At 37.6% G+C, this 20,192-nt stretch overlaps 2 protein-coding genes across 2 annotated transcripts in view; one reads left to right on the top strand and one right to left on the bottom strand.

Annotated features, from left to right (window-relative positions):
• The window catches only part of ppil3 (peptidylprolyl isomerase (cyclophilin)-like 3), a 359,195-nt gene that overhangs the window by 108,466 nt on the left and 230,537 nt on the right, over positions 1-20,192 (top strand). The window lies entirely within an intron of this gene.
• The window catches only part of rxrab (retinoid x receptor, alpha b), a 76,824-nt gene that overhangs the window by 14,229 nt on the left and 42,403 nt on the right, over positions 1-20,192 (bottom strand). The window contains exons 4-6 of the mRNA XM_084114545.1: positions 13,980-14,130; positions 12,830-13,009; positions 7,894-8,057 (exon numbers count right to left, since the gene is read on the bottom strand). Coding sequence (XP_083970671.1) covers positions 7,894-8,057; positions 12,830-13,009; positions 13,980-14,130 — 495 coding nt within the window. The remainder of the gene's footprint in view (positions 1-7,893; positions 8,058-12,829; positions 13,010-13,979; positions 14,131-20,192) is intronic.

The following is a 20,192-nucleotide window of genomic DNA, read 5'->3' as shown; positions in this document are numbered from 1 at the left end:
GCACGAGCTCACCAAAATTGGAAAAATGTTGCCTGGTCTGATGAGTCTCGATTTCTGTTGAGACATTCAGATGGTAGAGTCAGAATTTGGCATAAACAGAATGAGAACATGGATCCATCATGCCTTGTTACCACTGTGCAGGCTGGTGGTGGTGGTGTAATGGTGTGGGGGATGTTTTCTTGGCACACTTTAGGCCCCTTAGTGCCAATTGGGCATCGTTTAAATGCCACGGCCTACCTGAGCATTGTTTCTGACCATGTCCATCCCTTTATGACCACCATGTACCCATCCTCTGATGGCTACTTCCAGCAGGATAATGCACCACAAAGCTCGAATCATTTCAAAATGGTTTCTTGAATATGACAATGAGTTCACTGTACTAAAATGGCCCCCACAGTGATTGGAGTTACAGTATGAAAGTAAAATGGGTTGTAAATGCCATTTCATTTTTTATATTTCCTGAGTGTTACATGTTCTGTTTGTTTGGACTTTTATGTTGTATTTCTAGTGTCCTGTCTCTAATTTTGTAGTCCTTTTGTTTCACTTATTCCCCTTGTTTGTTGCCATAGCGATTTATTTTCCACACCTGTTCCTTGTCAAGCCCTCCCTTGTTACCCTGTTTATTTATCCCCCAGTGTTTCCTTTGTTCAGTGTCTGGTGAACAATGTCTGGTCAATTGTGGATGTTCAGCATGCGTTGTTTCGGATCTGTTTTACCTGCCTTGCCCATGTCTGAATTTATTGTTTTGCATTTACTCTGGATTTACTAATGTTATTTTATTAATAAACAAATGTTGTTGCTGCAACTGGATCCAACTCTCCGTCTTTTCTGAAGCACACCGCGTGACACTGGGATTTAAAAGACCAACTTTTGAGATACAATTTTCCACTGTGTGAGGATGGGGAAGATATTGTATGGGTTAACATATTATCAAAGCACTTTATACTACAGCATCTTAGAATGATTTGTGATGCTGAGGGCTGGAGTAATGATGCTGAAAATTCAGCTTTGCCATCACAGGAATAAACTACATTTAAAAAAATATATTCAAAAGGTAAACAGTTATTTTAAAGGTGTTGTATGTAAGTTTTTGACTGTACTAAAGCATACAAATACAGTAATATGTCTGTTTTTGTTTTGGTCTGTGCGATATCGCACGTTGCCAATTCGCCCAATAGTATTCCGCCACCACAGGTTGCCAGATGGTGAAAAACACAGCATATTGCAGCCATGGAAGCTAGCGAACTAACTGGGTCAGAGATCGCAGATTCTACCTGACCTAAAAAGCCTCAGCACCCATCCAAAAATCTCTATGAATGGGAGCATATTAAAATGTGATATCAACTCATAAATCAATAAATCAATAAATCAACTCATCAATTTACAGTGTGTATATCTCCTCACATTCCATTGTCAATTGCGCTCGTTCCTGTTGTGTGTCCTCAATCTGGCAACCCGATTGAGTCGAGTCTGAGCAGTAGGGGGCGGGGGAAAAACTCTTTGAATTTGTACTACAGTACCCATTTCAACTGCTAGCTGTCAATCTCACATACTGCACCTTTAAATTCTAATAATATTTCACAATATTACTATTTTACTGTATTTTTGATCAAGTAAATGCAGTCTTGGTGTTTCAGGGTTCTGTCACTTCTGTCTAGTTTATTCTTGGTTTTGTGACAGCCCTGACGCTGCTGTATTGTCTTGTCATTTGCCTTGTTCAAATACCCACACTTGTGGTCTTGGCCACTTGAGTGCGCAACAGGAAGTAAGTGCGCAAGACTGTCCCATGTCTTAAAAATGCCAAAGTGCAGTGCCCTTAATGCACACTAAACCCTCACTATCTTGAATACCGCTTCGGTGAGTTATTCGAGGCTAAGTGTATCCCATCATGCATTATGTTCGGGAACTCATGTGACCCGAAATCGCAACGAGGAAAACATTCCACATTCCACTTATCAAGATGGCGGAACTACATGGAAGCCTCCGTGGACCTACCCGTCCCATGTATATAAAGATAATAAATTCTTCGTTTAAGAGGATTAGTCTGATCATTGGCATAGGTATTTGTACACCATTGAGGGCATATTTATTAATAAAAATATTGATTTTAGATAATAAAATACCTAAAAAGCTACACATAGTCCCTTTAAGGTAACCAAGTATGTTCTGCCTTCCCTTCCACATGAGTCAGGTAACAAAACTGACAAAAACATTTTTTTATTTCACCCCAATGATAATATTTCATATATTTCTCACATTTTGATCAATATATATATATAGATTTTTTTTTTATTATTAAACATAAAGGCCTACCTTATTATCTCAATTAAAAGTACTGAAATGAATGTATATGTGACAAAAAAAAGGCTGTTTATTATTTTGGCCGGTAAAAAATATGCTTGGCTGGTGGATTTTTTCATCTAACGTTACCAGTCCCCATGGCAGGTGAGCCAAAAAGTTAATTTCGGACCCTGGTTATAGCCATAGACTGTATGGTTATAGCTGTTATGGATCACGACTACTCTTTGGCGAGTATTGAAGTGCCAACAAAACGAAAGCGTCCATATTCGGATACTGTGTGACAAACGGAGTGACTGTGTGACAAACGGAGGAATAAAACCCGGATAAATATCGGCCAGGCGTTTTTGAGATGGAGAGAGCTGCGCGACAATCTTGGACTTGACAGAGACTCTGCTCTCGCGAGTGTATTGATAGACAGGTAAGCAAATCAAATTTTTTTTTATTGTACAAGTAACGTAATAGTTACAGTAAAGATGATTTTAATAGATATGAATTAGGCTACACCACATGCCTGTAATAATATAGCATAACATTTCACGTTCCTTGCAGTTCATTAATTATGATGACATAAAATAATACGATCAGACATACAGGTAATACAAAAACGAATAAATTACCTCATCCGTGATCATGATTCATTAATTACATTTAGATACATCGCTAGATGGTGAAAACGCATTAAAAACGACATCTCCCATCGTCACCTCCTTCATAGCGTCATCAAGCTTCGCCTTTGTTATTGTTGGAAACTGCGCCCTCTTGTGGTTAAAAAATATTACATATTGGAGCTTTAATTAGAAGCACCACAATTTTAAATTTGCGTCTTCTGTTAGTTACATATAGCGACTACTGAACAGACATGTAGAAGTTTATTTTAAAATGCAAAGTACTGAAAATATAATAAATAAAAGCTCTGTAAACATCTTTTTTTCAAGACTATAAGTGTGTTCCATCGAGTAATCAAAAGTTCTACATACACTTGTAGTCTTTAACGCCTACTTGAACACTTGGGCCAAATAGAGGAAATACGTCATGCAAGTAGACAAGTGGCCAATACCGCAAGTGTGGGTATTTGGACAGGGCATTTGTGTGGGCGTGCGGTTTCGAGCGTCCTCGAGCCGTGCACTCTCATCTGTGTGCCTTGTTTCATGTGCGGGGCGTGGTGTTTGGATACTAGCACTTCAGTCTAGTTTGGTTTTGGTTCTGTGTTGGGATTCGGACATTCATCCTCTGCATGTTTGTATTCTGTTGTGAGCGCACAGGATGAACATTCACTCGTTCTCATGCTCTCTGTCTTGTCGTGTGAGCGTGCTCATTCTGTTTGAGCACATGGCTTGTGATTAAGTTTGCTGGCCATGTGCTCATGTTTTTGTCATGTTTGGTGTGAGCACATGGCTTCTCATATGTGTTTTCTTGTGCCATGTGCTCTCCTGTTTATTGTCTTGACCCCGCCCATCTTGTTACCTGATTATTGGTTTATTTGCCCTACCTGTCCTCCCTTGTTACCTGCCTTGTTTGCTTCCTATTTATTCTCCTTGTGTTTTCAGTCCTGTGCCAGTTTGTTGTCTTTCATTCCTTGTGTCTTGATCCCTGAAGCCATGTTGTGTCCTGCTATCAAGTCTTGTTCTGCCAAGTAGGAATGGGCAAATGAAGCCTCATGAAGCACTGAGGCTTTCCCCTGATTGTTCCGGGAAAAGATTTGAAGCATCAAGAGTGTCGAAAACAGTGTGCAGCGCCGTTGTTTCATCCATTAAGCACAAATAAAAGCCTCACAACGCGAAATATTCAGTTTTCTGATGATATAATTCACATATTAAAGTGTGGCAATAAATTAAATGTAACAATTAGGCTATATTAATACTAATTATAAAAATACCAACATAGTTGCTTGATGCAAGGAATGCATCATTGCATTAGGTGCTTAATTATTTTATGGTTAAAAAAAGTTAGTAAATGGACTTAAACGTCCAAAAACCTGTAGAGTAGTGGTCTGGGTTCAAACATTCTGACATGCAAAGTGAAGCATTCACGTGACTTGAAAGAAAGTGAGGCTTCGTTTTTCGTTGATCACGTGTTTCTCTGAAAACAATACGCGCTCCGGTATGGAGCTTCATGAGAAATTGCGTTGCGTTCTCGATATGCGCTTTGAAGCTTCAGTTTCATATGTAACATCACTACTGCCAAGTCAAGCTGACCGGTCCTGTCCTCTGAAATAGCTTTTGAGTGTTATTGACTTCACTGTGTGACATGTTACTTGCCTTATCTGCATTCTGCAAAGATATCACCCAGATAAACTCAACTGTCAAACTCGGTGATGTGAGTAGAAAATGAGCAGATATCTTGTGGGAAGTCTTGTGGAAATCATTCCTATCATTTTCCCAGATGGAATATTTTTATTCCCTGTTTAACTTTTGCTCTCTAAAAGCCTTTCCTTCTGCTTGAATAACCCAAGCTCTCCAGCCCAGAATCAATCAGAATAAGCACTCATGAACCAACAGCCTGGGATGTTAGAGCACTCTGTGCATGTTCTGCTGTTGTCATGGAGCAAATTCCGTCCCTGTAGGATCACAAAATCACATCATCACTGAAGCATCGTCATTATCTACCCAGAGCGAAAAGCTCTTCCATTTTAGTGGTAACATACCCTTGTGAAAAAGAAATACTCTTTAGCATTCTTTTACAAAGAGTACTGAAAATAATTCACTTTAAAAGAATATAGCCAACTTGTTTCAAACTAATGTATGTTTTAGACACTTAACTGCTTGTTAACTGCAATTAAATGAAAATGTATTATAATATAAATCTATATTAAATGCAATAACATTAAAGAGTTTTTTTTTTTACCCACTTAAGTAGGACTTTCGTACATGTACATGTAGTGAGCCTACGTTCTGACGTACAACCCAGAAGCGCTGCGCTGTTACACTACATGAACTCACATCAGAGGCCCACACATAAGAAAATGAATAGTTGAATGAAGTTTTTTTTTTTTTTTTTTTGCGCACAAAAAGTTTTCTCGTCGCTTGATAAACTTAAAGGGTTAGTTCACCCAAAAATGAAAATTCTGTCAGTAATTACTCACCCTCATGTTGTTCCAACCCCGTAAGACCTTCGTTCATCTTCGGAACACAAATTAAGATAGTTTTGATTAAATCTGAGAGCTGTCTCACTACTCCATAGGCTTCTAAGACATTATAACTTGCTGGCCCAGAAAATGTATTAAAGACATCGTTAATATAGTCCAAGTGACTACAGTGGCTCAATCTTAAGTTTATAAAGCGACGAGAATACTTTTTGTGCGCAAAAACAAACAAAAATAACGACTTTATTCCACTTGTCATTTCCTTCTCTCTGGGCCTCGAGTTTTTTCACGTAGTATAACAGCGCAGCGCGTCTGTGTTGTACGTCACACGTAGGCTCACTATTGGCCGACGCTGGTCATGTGTGTGATGCGTGTGACGTGCAACACAGACGCGCTGCGCTAAAACACTACGTGAAATAACTCGAGGCCCAGAGAGAAGGAAATGAATAGTGGAATAAAGTCGTTATTTTGGGGGGTTTTTTGCGCACAAAAAGTATTCTTGTCGCTTTATAAACTTAAGATTGAGCCACTGTAGTCAGTTGGACTATATTAACGATGTCTTTAATACATTTTCTGGGCCAGCAAGTTATAATGTCTTAGAAGCCTATGGAGGAGTGATCCAGCATTTTTTAATCAAAAATATCTTAATTTGTGTTCCGAAGATGAACGAAGGTCTTGCGGGGTTGGAATAACATGAGGGTGAGTAATTACTGACAGAATTTTCATTTTTGGGTGAACTAACCCTTTAAGGTTGAGCCACTGTAGTCACTTGGACTATTTTAATGATGTCTTAACTAACTTTTCTGGGATGGCAGATATCGATTACCTAGCAGCCTATGAAGGAGTGAGCCAGCTCTCAGATTTCATCAAAAATATCTTAATTTGTGTTGTGAAGATGAATGAAAGTCTTACGGGGTTGGAACAACATGAGGGTGAGTAATTACTGACAGAATTTTCATTTTTGGGTGAACTAACCCTTTAAAGCATACTGCCAAGTGTACTGACAAGCATTTAAATGGATAGTTCACCCAAATAAGTTGTTCCAACTTGGATGAATTCTTCAGCTGACCACAGAATAAGATTTTGAAGAATGTGGATAACCAAACAGTTGATGGTAGCCATAGTATTTTTTTCCCTACTATGGAAGTCAATTGGAGCAACTTGTTGGTGAGCAAATGATGACAGAATTTTTATTTTTAGGTGAACTATACCTTTAAGGTAAACTAAAATGTAATTTCTTTTGAGACTTTTGTCATGTATTTAAATATATTTCTAAGTACACAGGTTGCAATGTAGTACATTTAAAATGTTAACTTTAAACTTAATATTGAAAAACACACTACAGTTAAAATTGTAATCAAGTACTTTGCATGTGCTTTAGTATGTTAGTCATCAAAATAAATTCTTTAAAGCATGACAATGTACTTTTATAAAAAAAAAAAAAATATTACTGTTCTCTTTTTAAAATTATGAAAATTGTGAAAGTGTACTCACACTTAAGTACACTTAAGTGGCATTTTACTTAATTAATATTATATCTGCAAGTACAGTTTTCTATATATATATATATATATATATATATATATATATATATATATATATATATATATATATATATTTATATATACTTTTAAGATTTGAAGTACACTACAAGTGCACATCCCGTACAATTAGGCTCACTTCTTTTTCATAAGTGTATTCATGATTGCTCAGTTCATATCACCAGCATACTCAAATATCATAACAATAAGATATACATCTTGCTTAAAAGTCTCCTATTCTATGCGGCTTTCATTTAAGATCATCACGTCTTAACAGTTTTCCAATCAACCCAAGATAAACCCAAATTCATTAGAGCCCTATTCATGTGAGAGGACCTTCCCCAAGGCTCAAGGACGAACACACAGACAGCCATTAAAAACAACCGACTGTGGGGGAAACAAACACTCTGAAAATTCAAAGTAGGGAAGACAAAGCATATGCCTCTTTTTGCCTGACCTCTACCTGATTTAGAGCTTACAGCTGCACAAAACAGAGGACAAATGCGCACAAGGCATAAATATACACAGCGCTAGCCTCGGTGTGTCAAACTGACATGGTTAATGGCTGAAGCTCTTATCTAGTGACATGACAATGTGCTTCTTCTGCAGTATGTCCCCTCTCGAGGGGTCTGTGCAGAGGCCTTCAAAGCCAAAGAGCATTGCTATGTAGCCGAATCCATCCGCTGGGAGTGGGATCGTAAAAATAGCCCTTCTTATTCACAAACAGAAATTTCATCTGCATCTGACTCCTTCTTGGATCTGCAAAACTCTTAAAACTGTCTTTTCGTATATATGCAGGCAGGCTGGAACCTTACTTTAGTCTTGACATTCAGAAAATGATCGAGCCCGGCCGGTTCACTGAGGAGCAATTGTGAAGTGTAACTCTGAAATGGCACATTTCAGACGAGCCAAATGTTCTCCATAAGTTGAATGTCACTGAGTGTGATTTAGAGGGAGAGATTGGCTTACAGAGTTGGCAGGCGGACTCAGGTTGGCCTCCACGTAGGTCTCCGTCTTTGGTTCCACTGCCAGTTCGGCATCCAGAATCTTCTCCACGGGCATGTCCTCGTTGGCACAGCTGCTGAATTCAGCCTCGCTCCGCTCCTTCGCCCGCTGCCGCTCCTCCTGAACGGCTGCACACGTGCACATACAAAATTAGAACGGCTTGCATGTGCGACATGTACGGTTACATACACAAACAAAACAGTGACCTTGCGCACAATAACACGCAGCTGCTTTTGGTTTGCTTGTAATCTACACATTTCCACAATAACAGCTCAGGCTGTTTTTCATCGAGCTGCAAATGCATCCAGCCCATTATTCATCAGCTTCAGAGGCTAAAAGTTGAGGAGGTCATTCTACGTATGGAGTGACTTTATATATTCTGCTTTTTAAAATATGTATATTTGATTTGGGTACGATCCAGTGCAAACATGATTCTGTGCTCCTATTCAGTCTATGGACAAAGTCATGGGCCATAAAACCGTCCTTCTAAAACTTTCGGTCAAACGATTAGTTATGCAGATTGACAATGTAGTGGTGTGTGTGTGCCACATTTGGGCAAGCATCTGTGTGTTGTGTACACAGCGCACACGTTTGTTTGGCATGGTTTAGAGGGGGAGCCAGGTCTAAACCACACAGTCGGTCTACTGTGGTCTGGACCTGGTGGAAATGAGCCCCGTCTGCCTCGCCATCAGGCTGTGGAACATTTCAGCTTTCCCTTCTGTCTGTAAAAGCCCTGTTTTATGACTCTCTCTCTCTCTCTCTCTTTCTCTCTGTTCGAAAGAAACCGCTAGCAGATCATGAGGGGAATTCTTGAGTAGGAGCAGCAGAGAGCCGTGGAGGTCAGCTGAAGGATAAAGCTTTACTCCAGGAGTCACTGAGAGGTGAGGAGAGAGGCACAAGGAAATTATTTTAGCTTTATTGTCCTCAGAAACAGAAAGACAGAGAGAGTGGCTTGTGGGGGAGAAGTGTGTCAGGTTACCTCTCTCTCAGAGGCCTCAGTATAGGGGGTCCAGGCCTCACGTTCAAGACCATTACCTAACGTTTTAGTATCAGGTTTATCCTTCATGACTTTTTCTACTCTTTTGAGAACAGATTATAAACAAAATTGATAGCACAACACAACGATCATTAACATACTTCAACTTTCTTCCATTAAAAAATGTCTGATTTAAAGCAATGGATAAATTCAATCAGTTTTCACATGCTAAACTTTACATTGTATCACACTGTAATGATACACTGCTGGTTGTTTACTGTGACTTCTTTTATTGTACTTTTCTACAGTGTGTTTACAGGAACAATAAGAGGTTTAATCTGACATTTATTATTACTATTTTCATACACGCATCCTTGATTAGGACCCCAACTTTAAAAAAAAAAAAAATATATATATGAAAAATAAATGGATAAATAAATAAATAAATAGCATGCTTCTAAACTATTGGAATGTTCTCATGCATACAACATTCTGAATACACTCAGAATAAATTACATGTAAGCCTACATTCCATTCCCACTATTCTCTAGTGGAAATGCTGGGAATACAATCTCTAGCCATTTAATTATATTCCTTTTAGATGATTCTAGACTTAAAATGCATAATTTAATCAACACATTAATGAATCTCATTCATTTCCTTGACAGCAGCATACAGCAGTGCAATGAACTGCAAATTGTTGGTCATTGGTGCTTTCAACCACCATGTGTTTATTTCTTTTAAGTCTGTAAAAAGATCTCCTCCAAAAATGTGTTCCATTGAGTTTGACTTTTCAAAACTGACATGTGTCTCATGTCTCATTTGGATATACAAAGTGAACATTAGATTTTCAGAATAAGGTGGTTTCAAGAAGCTGGAATATTTGCTCTGTTTGACCAGGTTAAAGGGATAGTTCACCCAACAATGAAAATTATCCCACCCTCAAGCCTATGGAAGGCATTTTCTGCCAAATTTAAATAAATAAATTAAATGATTAAAATGAAAATTAAAACCAGATTAACGATTTCATTACAGAAAACAGTACTCAAAATATGTGACAAAATGGAGAATGAAATTAAATGATTTCATTTTCACAGCATTATCCCTGTCAAATTGAAAAATAAAATGCAATTGGTGAGTTCACATTTCATTTTCACTACAGTCTCGAGGCAAGACTGCCAATATTAAAATGAAAAGCCAAACGTGAAAAAGAAACTAAAAATACAGTTTTTACAATGCTCTTTAGTAACGCTCACGCAATAATAGTGACACAATTCAAATACAAATGTAAATTTTCGTTTTCATTTTAATTCCTCTTTTATTTCACAGTTTTCATTTTCGTTTTCATTTTCAAAGACAACCTGCATGCAAATTCTATGTTAATGAGTGGGTGTGGCTTATTCTAGTAACGGCGCTGAGACACGCCTTCTGTAAAGCGAAGTCGTCGACATCCCGTGTGCATGAGTTGAATGTGTGAAACGAAATTATTTAAATGTGATTATATTGTAATCGAGACGACGAGATATGGCGAAATCTGTTAGTGAGCTTTTGCGGGAAGCTGCCGCAGCATTAGAACATGGAAACAACCAGCCTGACCATGTTAGTTATGATGTTAGACTCAGACTAGACCATAATCGACGATGAGGTTCATTCATGTATTAGGCTGTTTTGGAAATTCAACTATTTGGGTGTACAAAGGTCTTAGTAACACAGTTTCTACAACAATTATAACCAGACATTAATACCCGCTAGCTTTAACTGAGGACCTCGGCCAATGTTTCATATTCGCGTCGTGCCTAACAACGCCCTTCAGCCGTGACTTATTCAGATACAGCACTAGCCTGTATCTGTCCGCTGTTTAACTGTTACGTGTCTTTTGGTTATTTTAAGTTTGTGTACAAAAAGAATCACAATGCTGATTTTCATTTCCAGTAACAACTTCTGGATGAGATCGAGAAAGCGAGTGTACCTGCATTTACAGTAGGCTAGATATAGCATTTTCCTTCAGGTCAGTCCTATATTCATAATAAAAAATCAGTTTGAATGTCCGGTGTGATATCTTGTACTTTTAACAGTTAATAGGGGTTGTCCGTGCCTATAGTCATGTCAGTTGGGTCTTTCTTCTCCGTGATCACAAGTTTGAGTCATTTCAAAAGTCTTCTCTACTGACTGACTGACTCACTCATTAAGACAGTCTTTGTCTCCATCTAATGGAGAAATAATGTAACTTCTTCTGTTGCTTTATGGTCAGGGACTATTTTTTTTTCTCCAGCGGAAGGAATTGGCTTTTAGTGATTCATTTTACTTCATGAAAGTTGCATAGATACATATGTTTCGGGATTAATATTTGTATTGCGTGGTAACCGCTTTATAAAAGCAATAAGGTACTCTAGGCTAGTGCTGTATCTGAATAAGTCACGGCTGAAGGGCGTTGTTAGGCACGACGCGAATATGAAACATTGGCCGAGGTCCTCGGTTAAAGCTAGCGGGTACTAATTTCTGGCTATAATTGTTGTAGAAATTGTGTTCCTAAGACTTCTGTACACCCAAATAGTTGAATTTCCAAAACAGCCTAATACATGAATGAACCTCATCGTCGATTATGGTCTAGTCTGAGTCTAACATCATAACTAGGTTATGAATTCTAGCTTTACAGAAGGCGTGTCTCAGCGCCGTTACTAGAATAAGCCACACCCACTCATTAACATAGAATTTGCATGCAGGTTGTCTTTGAAAATGAAAACGAAAATGAAAACTGTGAAATAAAAGAGGAATTAAAATGAAAACGAAAATTTACATTTGTATTTGAATTGTGTCACTATTATTGCGTGAGCGTTACTAAAGAGCATTGTAAAAACTGTATTTGTAGTTTCTTTTTCACGTTTGGCTTTTCATTTTAATATTGGCAGTCTTGCCTCGAGACTGTAGTGAAAATGAAATGTGAAATCACCAATTGCATTTTATTTTTCAATTTGACAGGGATAATGCTGTGAAAATGAAATAATTTAATTTCATTCTCAATTTTGTCACATTTTTTGCATACAGTTTTCTGTAATGAAATCGTTAATCTGGTTTTAATTTTCATTTTAATCATTTTATTGATTTATTTAAATTTGGCAGAAAATGCCTTCCATACAAGCCATCCTAGGTATATATGACATCTTTCAGCCGAACACAATCAGAGGAGAGTGAGTAGAGCCTGTGTTTTTGAAGCTCCAAAAAACGCATTCATCCATCATAAAAAGTAATCCATACGACTCCAGTGGGTTAATAAATGCTTTCTGAAGCGAAGCGACGGGTTTTTGTAAGAAAAATATCAGTATTAAAAGCTAAATCGAAATCCTCGGACATTTTTCTTTGAAACTTTTTGTTTTAGATTCCTAATTCGTGACCGTTGTTTTGTTTTGCCCTATCCTATGTGCTTCCGTGTTCGTCAATTCTCACCTATACGCTGTGCCTACGTCCTATGTTATCTCAGAGGTCATCCTTCCGCCGGAACTCGACTCTCTCGTGAATGCTCGTATGGCCATTGCCGGAAGCCAGTGGTTATCGTTTAGAAAGTTTTAAATATGGATATTTTTCTAACAAAAGCGTGTTGCTTCGCTACAACCCACTGGAGTCGTATGGGTTACTTTTATGATGGATGGATGTTTGGATGCGCCTTTTGGAGCTTCAGAAACTCTGGCACTATTCAATGCCTTTACAAAGCTGAGAAAAGCCAGGATATTTTTTAAGACTGTGTTCGGCTGAAAGAAGGAAGTCATATACACCTAGGATGGCTTGAGGGTGAGTAAAATATGGAATAATTACAATTTTTGGGTGAAAGATTCCATTCCATTGGATATGACCCATCCATAATCACAATGTGACTAAATTCTGATATTAAACAGAATTGTCATGTGTTCAAAGAAAAAAGCAACGCACCTTCTCTCTTCATTCCCATGGCTAAGCACTTCTGATAGCGGCAGTACTGGCAGCGGTTGCGTTGCCGTTTGTCGATTAAACAGTCCTTGTTGTCTCGACAAGTGTACGTCAAATCCTTTCTCACCGTTCTCTTGAAGAAGCCCTTACAGCCCTCACAGCTGTACACCCCGTAGTGTTTACCTGCCGGCAGACATATGCTTTAGTATTCTTCCCAGCAGGGTTATCTTTAATTGGCATTTGATTTCAATAATTCAACAGCCACACATCTGTTTTGTCACTCAGAATATATAGAGTGACCAATATTATGACTGCAGTTTAACAAGTACAATAAAGCATATTATTAAACAGCTCTTTTCAGCCACTGCATTCTTTTCCTCCTGATTTTTTTTTCACTGACTCCTCTTTTTTTGTTGTGTTCTACTGTAACAGTGTGAAAAAGGACAACATATACTGTGGATTTGTGGCCTGTTCTCCCAAATTAATTGACGATATATCCCATTAATAATTCACTGGAATGCACTAAGAATATCTTTATATATTACTACAGAGATATTTAACACGTCCGTAATATTGCTGTGGAAATAATCAGTTATTCATAGTCTGTGGTAGTAATTTGTTAATGATTTTACACTTTTAAATGTCCTTTTAATGTCCGATGATTGAGGGGTGAGTAGAATAATGATCTCTTATTGTAACCAGATTTTGAAAATGCTTATTTTTGTGTTCATAGAGCGAACCTTTCGCTGATTGTTTACAGTTTAATGGAAGTTACTCCCATAATTTGTACAAAGCATTATGGGATGTAGGAAAAATGTGGATAATGACTATTGAACTGTATATGGTATTATTGCAATTAGACATGCCAGACTCTCATATCAGTCTGTGGGCTCTTTTGTCTTACATAATAAAACAAGTACTATTTTCAATAAAACATTTTTTTTTTCTTTTTCGGTGCATTACTTATTATTTCGGTAAGTAGCCATGAAATAACACAACATTTTTTTTATAATTTATGTATAAATATAAATGTATTGCTCATAGATTATGCTGGTTTAGCTATTTCGTTCTATTCTATCAGAGACAAATTACAGAGTGCATGAATACATTTTTTTAAATCATCTATGTATGTGTGTGTGTGTGTGTGTGTCACCTGATGAACGGTCTCCGCAAATGGCACAGATGTGTTTTGTCAGGGAGAGGGATGTGCCTGTGGGCTGTGCCGGGACCTTCATCATCCCGTTCAGACCCAGAGGGGGTTTAATGTCCTCCGAACTACTGACTGCATTCATGGACGAACTGAGCTAAAAAAAAAAAAAAAAAGATATTACATTTCAAACCATTACAAGCTGATAATTACTGATCAAAATTATTTGATCAAAAATACAGTAAAAACTGTGGTCCCACTTTATATTAAGTGGCGTTAAGTACTATGTACTTACATCAAAAATAAGTACAATGTACTTATTGTGTTCATGTTGTATTGTAAAACACTTTTGCTGCTATTGAGGTGTGATACGGGTAAGGTTAGGGACAGGTGTGGTGGATTGGGTAGGTTTAAGGGTGAGTTAAGGTGTAAGGGAAGGGTCAACTGTGTAATTACAAATGTAATTACATAAATCAATTACAGCTGTAATTACATGCAGGAATTTTTAAAATGTAAGTACAATGTAAAAACATGTAGTTACACAATAAGTACATTGTATCAAATTATTAATTTCAATGTAAGTACATAGTACTTAAAGCCACTTAATATAAAGTGGGACCAAAATGGTAATATTGTTAATTTTCATATTTTTATGTTTAATATTTTTGTGGAAACCATGATACATTTCAGGATTATTCTGATAAATAGAAATTACAAAAGACCAGAATTTAGTTGAAATATAAATCTTTTGTAACATTATAAATGTCTTTACTCTCACTTATTGATCAATTTAATGCATCTTTGCTGAATAAAAGTATTTATTTCATTCAAAATTAAAAATAAATCTTACTAACCACTAACTTTTGAATGGTAGAGCAAAATTCCACATAAAAAAAGTGTCTGTTGGAATTGAATCAATTCCATGTGGAATTTATTCTTAACTACCCAGAACTAAAGTCACGCAAAATGTGATGATTGATGAGCCGACCTGTGAAAGACACAACAGACACACCTACAGGAAACATTACGACGAAAGAATGTTCACTATGTTTTTCTTTGGTAATTCGTGAGGGACTGATACATGAAACTATACAGCTTCCTGAAGAGAGGAAAACATTAAAGTCATTCACCAATGAAAGTGCTAAACTCTTTCTAAAAAAAAAGCAAAGTCTATGATATATGAGTCAAGTATTCAAATATCCAATAGTGTTGAAATGTCAAAATATTTCAAGGCAGACAGCAGACTATTGTGTTCATTTAACAAAAACCCTCACCTGGCATTTCCACACCTTAAATTGTGTCAGCATTATTTTGTTTGCCCTATTAAAGACAGTCTGACTCATGACAAATGTTTCTGGTTTACGACACATCCCCACACCTGAGGTCAGGATTACCAATGTAGATATGACATATTAGTCCTGCATACAGACTCTTCAGCCTGGGACACACCAAGCCGACGGTCAGCTGTCAGGCCGTTTTTGAGCGTCGGCCAGCTTTAAAGGGGCTACTGACATTCATAGTTAGCATTACACAATGGGATGCTTTAACATGGAGCTTTCAATCTTGATTTATTACTTCTACAGGTCGGGAAAACATTAGCCTGGTCCTAGCAGACTCTCGTACATTTCATTTGTACAGAGAGTCTGGCCACTCTCCATTGACAAGCGTTAACTTCCTTGAAAGCGGGTACTCTGTTGAAGTTTAAAACTATTGGATCTGCCCAGAGCCACTCTGGATCTGCCATAACCAATCGCTAACGTTTGGTTGTGACGTAACGCTACAACTCAAACTAGCGCACAACATCAATGTCATCGTTCTCAGTCACTCCCTCAGTTCGCTGACTGGACCGCTAAAAAATTGGCCGGAGAAAAACCCAAGAATATACCGCAAACCCAGACGGAGTACTGAAGGAAAATGAAAATTGAGCGGAAGTACGTAGGAGGGCGGAGCCAGGCTAGGAAAATATATAAATGTGGCCTAAATTTGTTTAATAAGATTCTAACAGCTTACCTCTTGAGTAAAGAAATACAACAAATCTAAAATGCAGCCCAATGTACATGTAAAATTGTGCCATGTGCATACATACTGAAAACAAAAGAACTTCCAACGTGATTGTGATAGTAAAGGAGTGGCAGGAACCCAGATATATACCACTAAGCACACAAAAATAGATCTACCTGCTGCCTGCTTCTATTCGGATGCAGGCATGGCTCTTTTGACAGTCAAATCCTGGTGGGTCACAAGAGCGTACACATATACACCCTCCCACCACCCCCCATACACACCCACAAACTTTAATTCAATATGCTCAGTCCCATGGGACTGGTATAACCTCTAGATTTAGACCAGGAAACAGAGAACAGACTAACAGTCTTAACTTTAAGCCCTTAAAGTCTCAGATCCCCACATTCATGCACTCTAGAATCAGTAATCAACAGCAATCCCTAAATGCACAAAAAAATACCAGCCAGACAAACAAGAAAAACCTAAACAAATTAGGGTGCATTCACATTAGCACTTTTGGTGCAATTGATGTCAGAGTTGGATGATGTGAACGCTGTTTGCCGAGCTCAGTGTTCACCTGTGGAACCGTACCTGAGTCCGCCTAAAAAGGGTGGTCGGGGTAAGGTTCATGCGACCTCCTGTACGGTTTGCTGTTAAATTGTACTAAATCTCGGAAGTGAACTGCAATTGATGACATATGATTCGATAAAAATCAAGCCGAGCGTTAGTTCTGGCAGATTAACTCTCACGTTAGTCAAGCTCACATCAGCTGACTCTCAGCTGATCCACATCTACCTATAGGAATACGACACCTATCACCGTATACATTTATAAGCTCCTTCAGGATTATCAGCAGCTATCGCGTTTCTCAGGAGCTAATCACCCTCCTCCATCCCCAGCTCCTCCTCTTGCCCAGTCAGGATTTGGCATTCTGATTCCCCTTGAATCAGAATAAATTCTCGAATTATGTTGTACTTTAAAATCTTGAATTAAATATATTTGCAAACATTCATGTTGGTTCTGTTCTGTTTACCCTAAGGGGGTTTATTGCTGCTCTCCCTGCTCTTATCCATGCTAGGCTGCGCAGGGAGGTCTCGCCCAGAACAGAACCATACAGCCAATCCAAACTGTATGCTAACTGTCAATCGTATTTGACGGTAGTGGTCCTGACAGAACTGTGTGTTTGTGTGTGTTCTCAATCACTTTCCTGTGTAATTGGAGTAATCGAGTTTGGACCAGGCAATCGAACCAAGTGTGAAAGCATCCTTAAAAGGTAGAGCACAGTGGTAGCAACACCAAGGTACAGATTGGATGCACTGTAAGATTGGATAAAAGCATCTGTCAAATGTGGAAATGTAGGAATCCGAGGCGTCAAACAACCATGTTTAATTTGAGGTGGCACCAGTGATGGTCCTGGCTCACATGGTGAACAGAACGAAATGAGAAAAGAAGCGAGAAATGAGAAGAGAAAAGAGAAACGAAACGAGAAAAGAAGCGGAAAACGAGAAGAGAAACGAGAAATGAAACGAGAAAATAACCTAAAAGAAACGAGAAACGAAACGAGAAAAAAAAGAAATTAAACGAAACAAGAAAGGAAAGGAGAAAAGAAAAGAAAATGAAATGAGAAAAAAAGAGAAAAGAAGCAAGAAAAGAAGCGAAAAAAGAGAAAAGAAACAAGAAAAGAAGAGAACAGAAACGAGAAAAGAAACAAGAAAAGAAACGAGAGGAAAAAAGAAATGAGAAGAGAAAAGAAAAGAAACGAGAAAAGAAAAGATTAGATTTAGGTTAATATTCAGACTATTTTATTTTTCTATTAACTATTAACTGCATGGAAAAGAATACATGGAAAAGAGCAGCTTTGACATCTTGATAACTCGTTTTTGAGTTATGTAAAAAAAAATGTGGGCATGATGCTTTAGGTAGAAATAATTGGGAGGCATCAAGACTTTCCATAAAGCAAAACACTCTCTTATAGTCCTGTGGAAAGAGTGAATGACTGACATTTTTATAACCCAGAGAACTGTCTATGACAACCAAATTAAAATAAGTGGCATGTCCAGAGAGATGGAGACAGACATAATGTGAACAGGGAGAAAATACATTTTATTTTCGCGTCTTACACTGTAGAGCCCACAGCAATTAGAAGACAGATCACATGTGCCATGTGCCATTGCTTTGTGTGTAGAGCTTTTAGAATGGTTAAATCTGTCCACAAACTTGTGTTGCTGTATTGCACTGTCATGAGATTCTGCACACATTAGTCACTGACCATAAACATGCCCAAAATATCATCTGTGCTCTGAATTATGCTATAAACCTTTTTCTGTATGATGCATAAACATTCATATTGAGCAATGATGGGGGATTTACCACAAATGCATTGGAGGTTCTATCCTAAAAACTATAATGAAACTCTGTTTATCATATTTACATTCTAGATTTTAAACAAAGGATTTTATAATTCCCAAAGAAAATGTGACTGGTGCTTGCTTGGTGAAAACTCTAGCCGTCATGATGCTAGAGTGCATAGTTGCAGGGACAATTCAATGTGGTTGCTAGGGTATTCTGGGTGGTTGCTAAGTTGTTCTTACTGGTCCAAGACAAAAGAGCCCTATGATATTGACTGAGGTCCCTTTTTTAAATCCTTAAATATAAGCAATAGAAATGTAACAAAACAAAATGTAATTTAAATCCATTGTCTATATTTCTAGGTTGTGCTTTTGTGCTAGGTTTAGACTTTTATAATGTTATAAAATATTTTTATTTGAAAAAAAATCTGATTTGCCATCACAGGATATACAGTATATATATATATATATTTTTAAAACATTAAAACAAAACAAAAAATATTATGTTAAATTGTAATAAATTTTGAAAATATTTCACAATATTAGCCTACTGAGCATTAGTATGATAGTGAATAAACTGTAATAATATTTTACAATAATACTGTTTTTTGTCTATATACCAATAAATGCAGCTTTGGTGAACATAAGATGCACAAATGTAGAAATGTGTATCTGTCTGTGTGTGTGTGTATTAGAAGATTGAACTGGCAGGGTGTTAAAAGAGTTTCATTCTGACACACACCACATGGCTAAACTGCAGATTTTAACAAGCCAGCTCATTTCCTGTGCAATTGGGCCCTGACCAGGCCCCAACCGGGCCTCTTCTGAACCCATTTAGCGTGCCAATAAAAAGTAGAAAGCCCATGTGGCACACTAAGGCCGTGTTTGACACCATACGGTCAGAGATCAAGCACTCTGACGGGGCTAATGAGGATGAATGGGGGCCAGGGCACCTCTAAGACGCCTCTCCTTAAGCCCAACCACCATAACTTAAGGCAACACCATTAATGTGAAACGCCTCCAGCCCATTTAGCAGCCTAATTAAAGCTGTCTGACATGAGGTGGTGGAAAGAATAAAAAATAAAAAAATATGATTTCTATGCCAACCCAAACTTGTTTTTAATAGGAACTTGTTTCCATTTTGGGGTACAACAGTAACGACTGAACACTTTACTACTGGTAGTGGAAGGGAGGTGAAATAAGGGGGAAATAAACGATCAGAAGAAACCCTTTAAAATAACTCGTCCCCAACGAGTATAGTGTGTGGTTTATCTTAAACTGTATTGCAGGGATTTCAGTTCTCATATACCATCTGGTGTCTGATAACACCCCACGATCTTCAAATGAATTTATAAAAGGCTGTTATTTGATATGACTAGTTACACTAAATGGCTTTACTTATTCTCAAATGACTCTGGCAGGCACTCAATGATCTCACTGTGCCAAAGTCTGATTTAAATCCATCTTACTTATCTCTACAGATTTAAAGTTATACATTAATGATTTCATTTGTAATTCAAACACACTCATACAGAGTGGTTCTACAAATTCCAGTGCAATGAAAAAGATTCAGCTGGATCAAAACATTTGTTCAGTCAGTTATATTATGTTGCTCTACAACATGCCCTTATGTTCTACACTTTACACGGACAATATTTTAATCAAATGACAATTGGCTACTATGAAAAGCATTTAATTTAATTTCTTGTATTTAACCGATAAGACAAGCAACAAAAAAATGCAATAAGATGTGACATTAATATATTCAACATTCTATATCCTGTATTCTACTTAAATGTAAAACAGAAAAAATAATTATCCATATTTTTTTGGTAAAATCAAACCTATAAACTTATTTAGTGTTGTA

This window comes from Abramis brama, assembly GCF_963993115.1.
Source record: "Abramis brama genome assembly, chromosome: 5".
NCBI classification, from domain to species: Eukaryota; Metazoa; Chordata; class Actinopteri; order Cypriniformes; family Leuciscidae; genus Abramis; species Abramis brama.
This window is presented reverse-complemented; position numbering and strand designations above follow the sequence as displayed.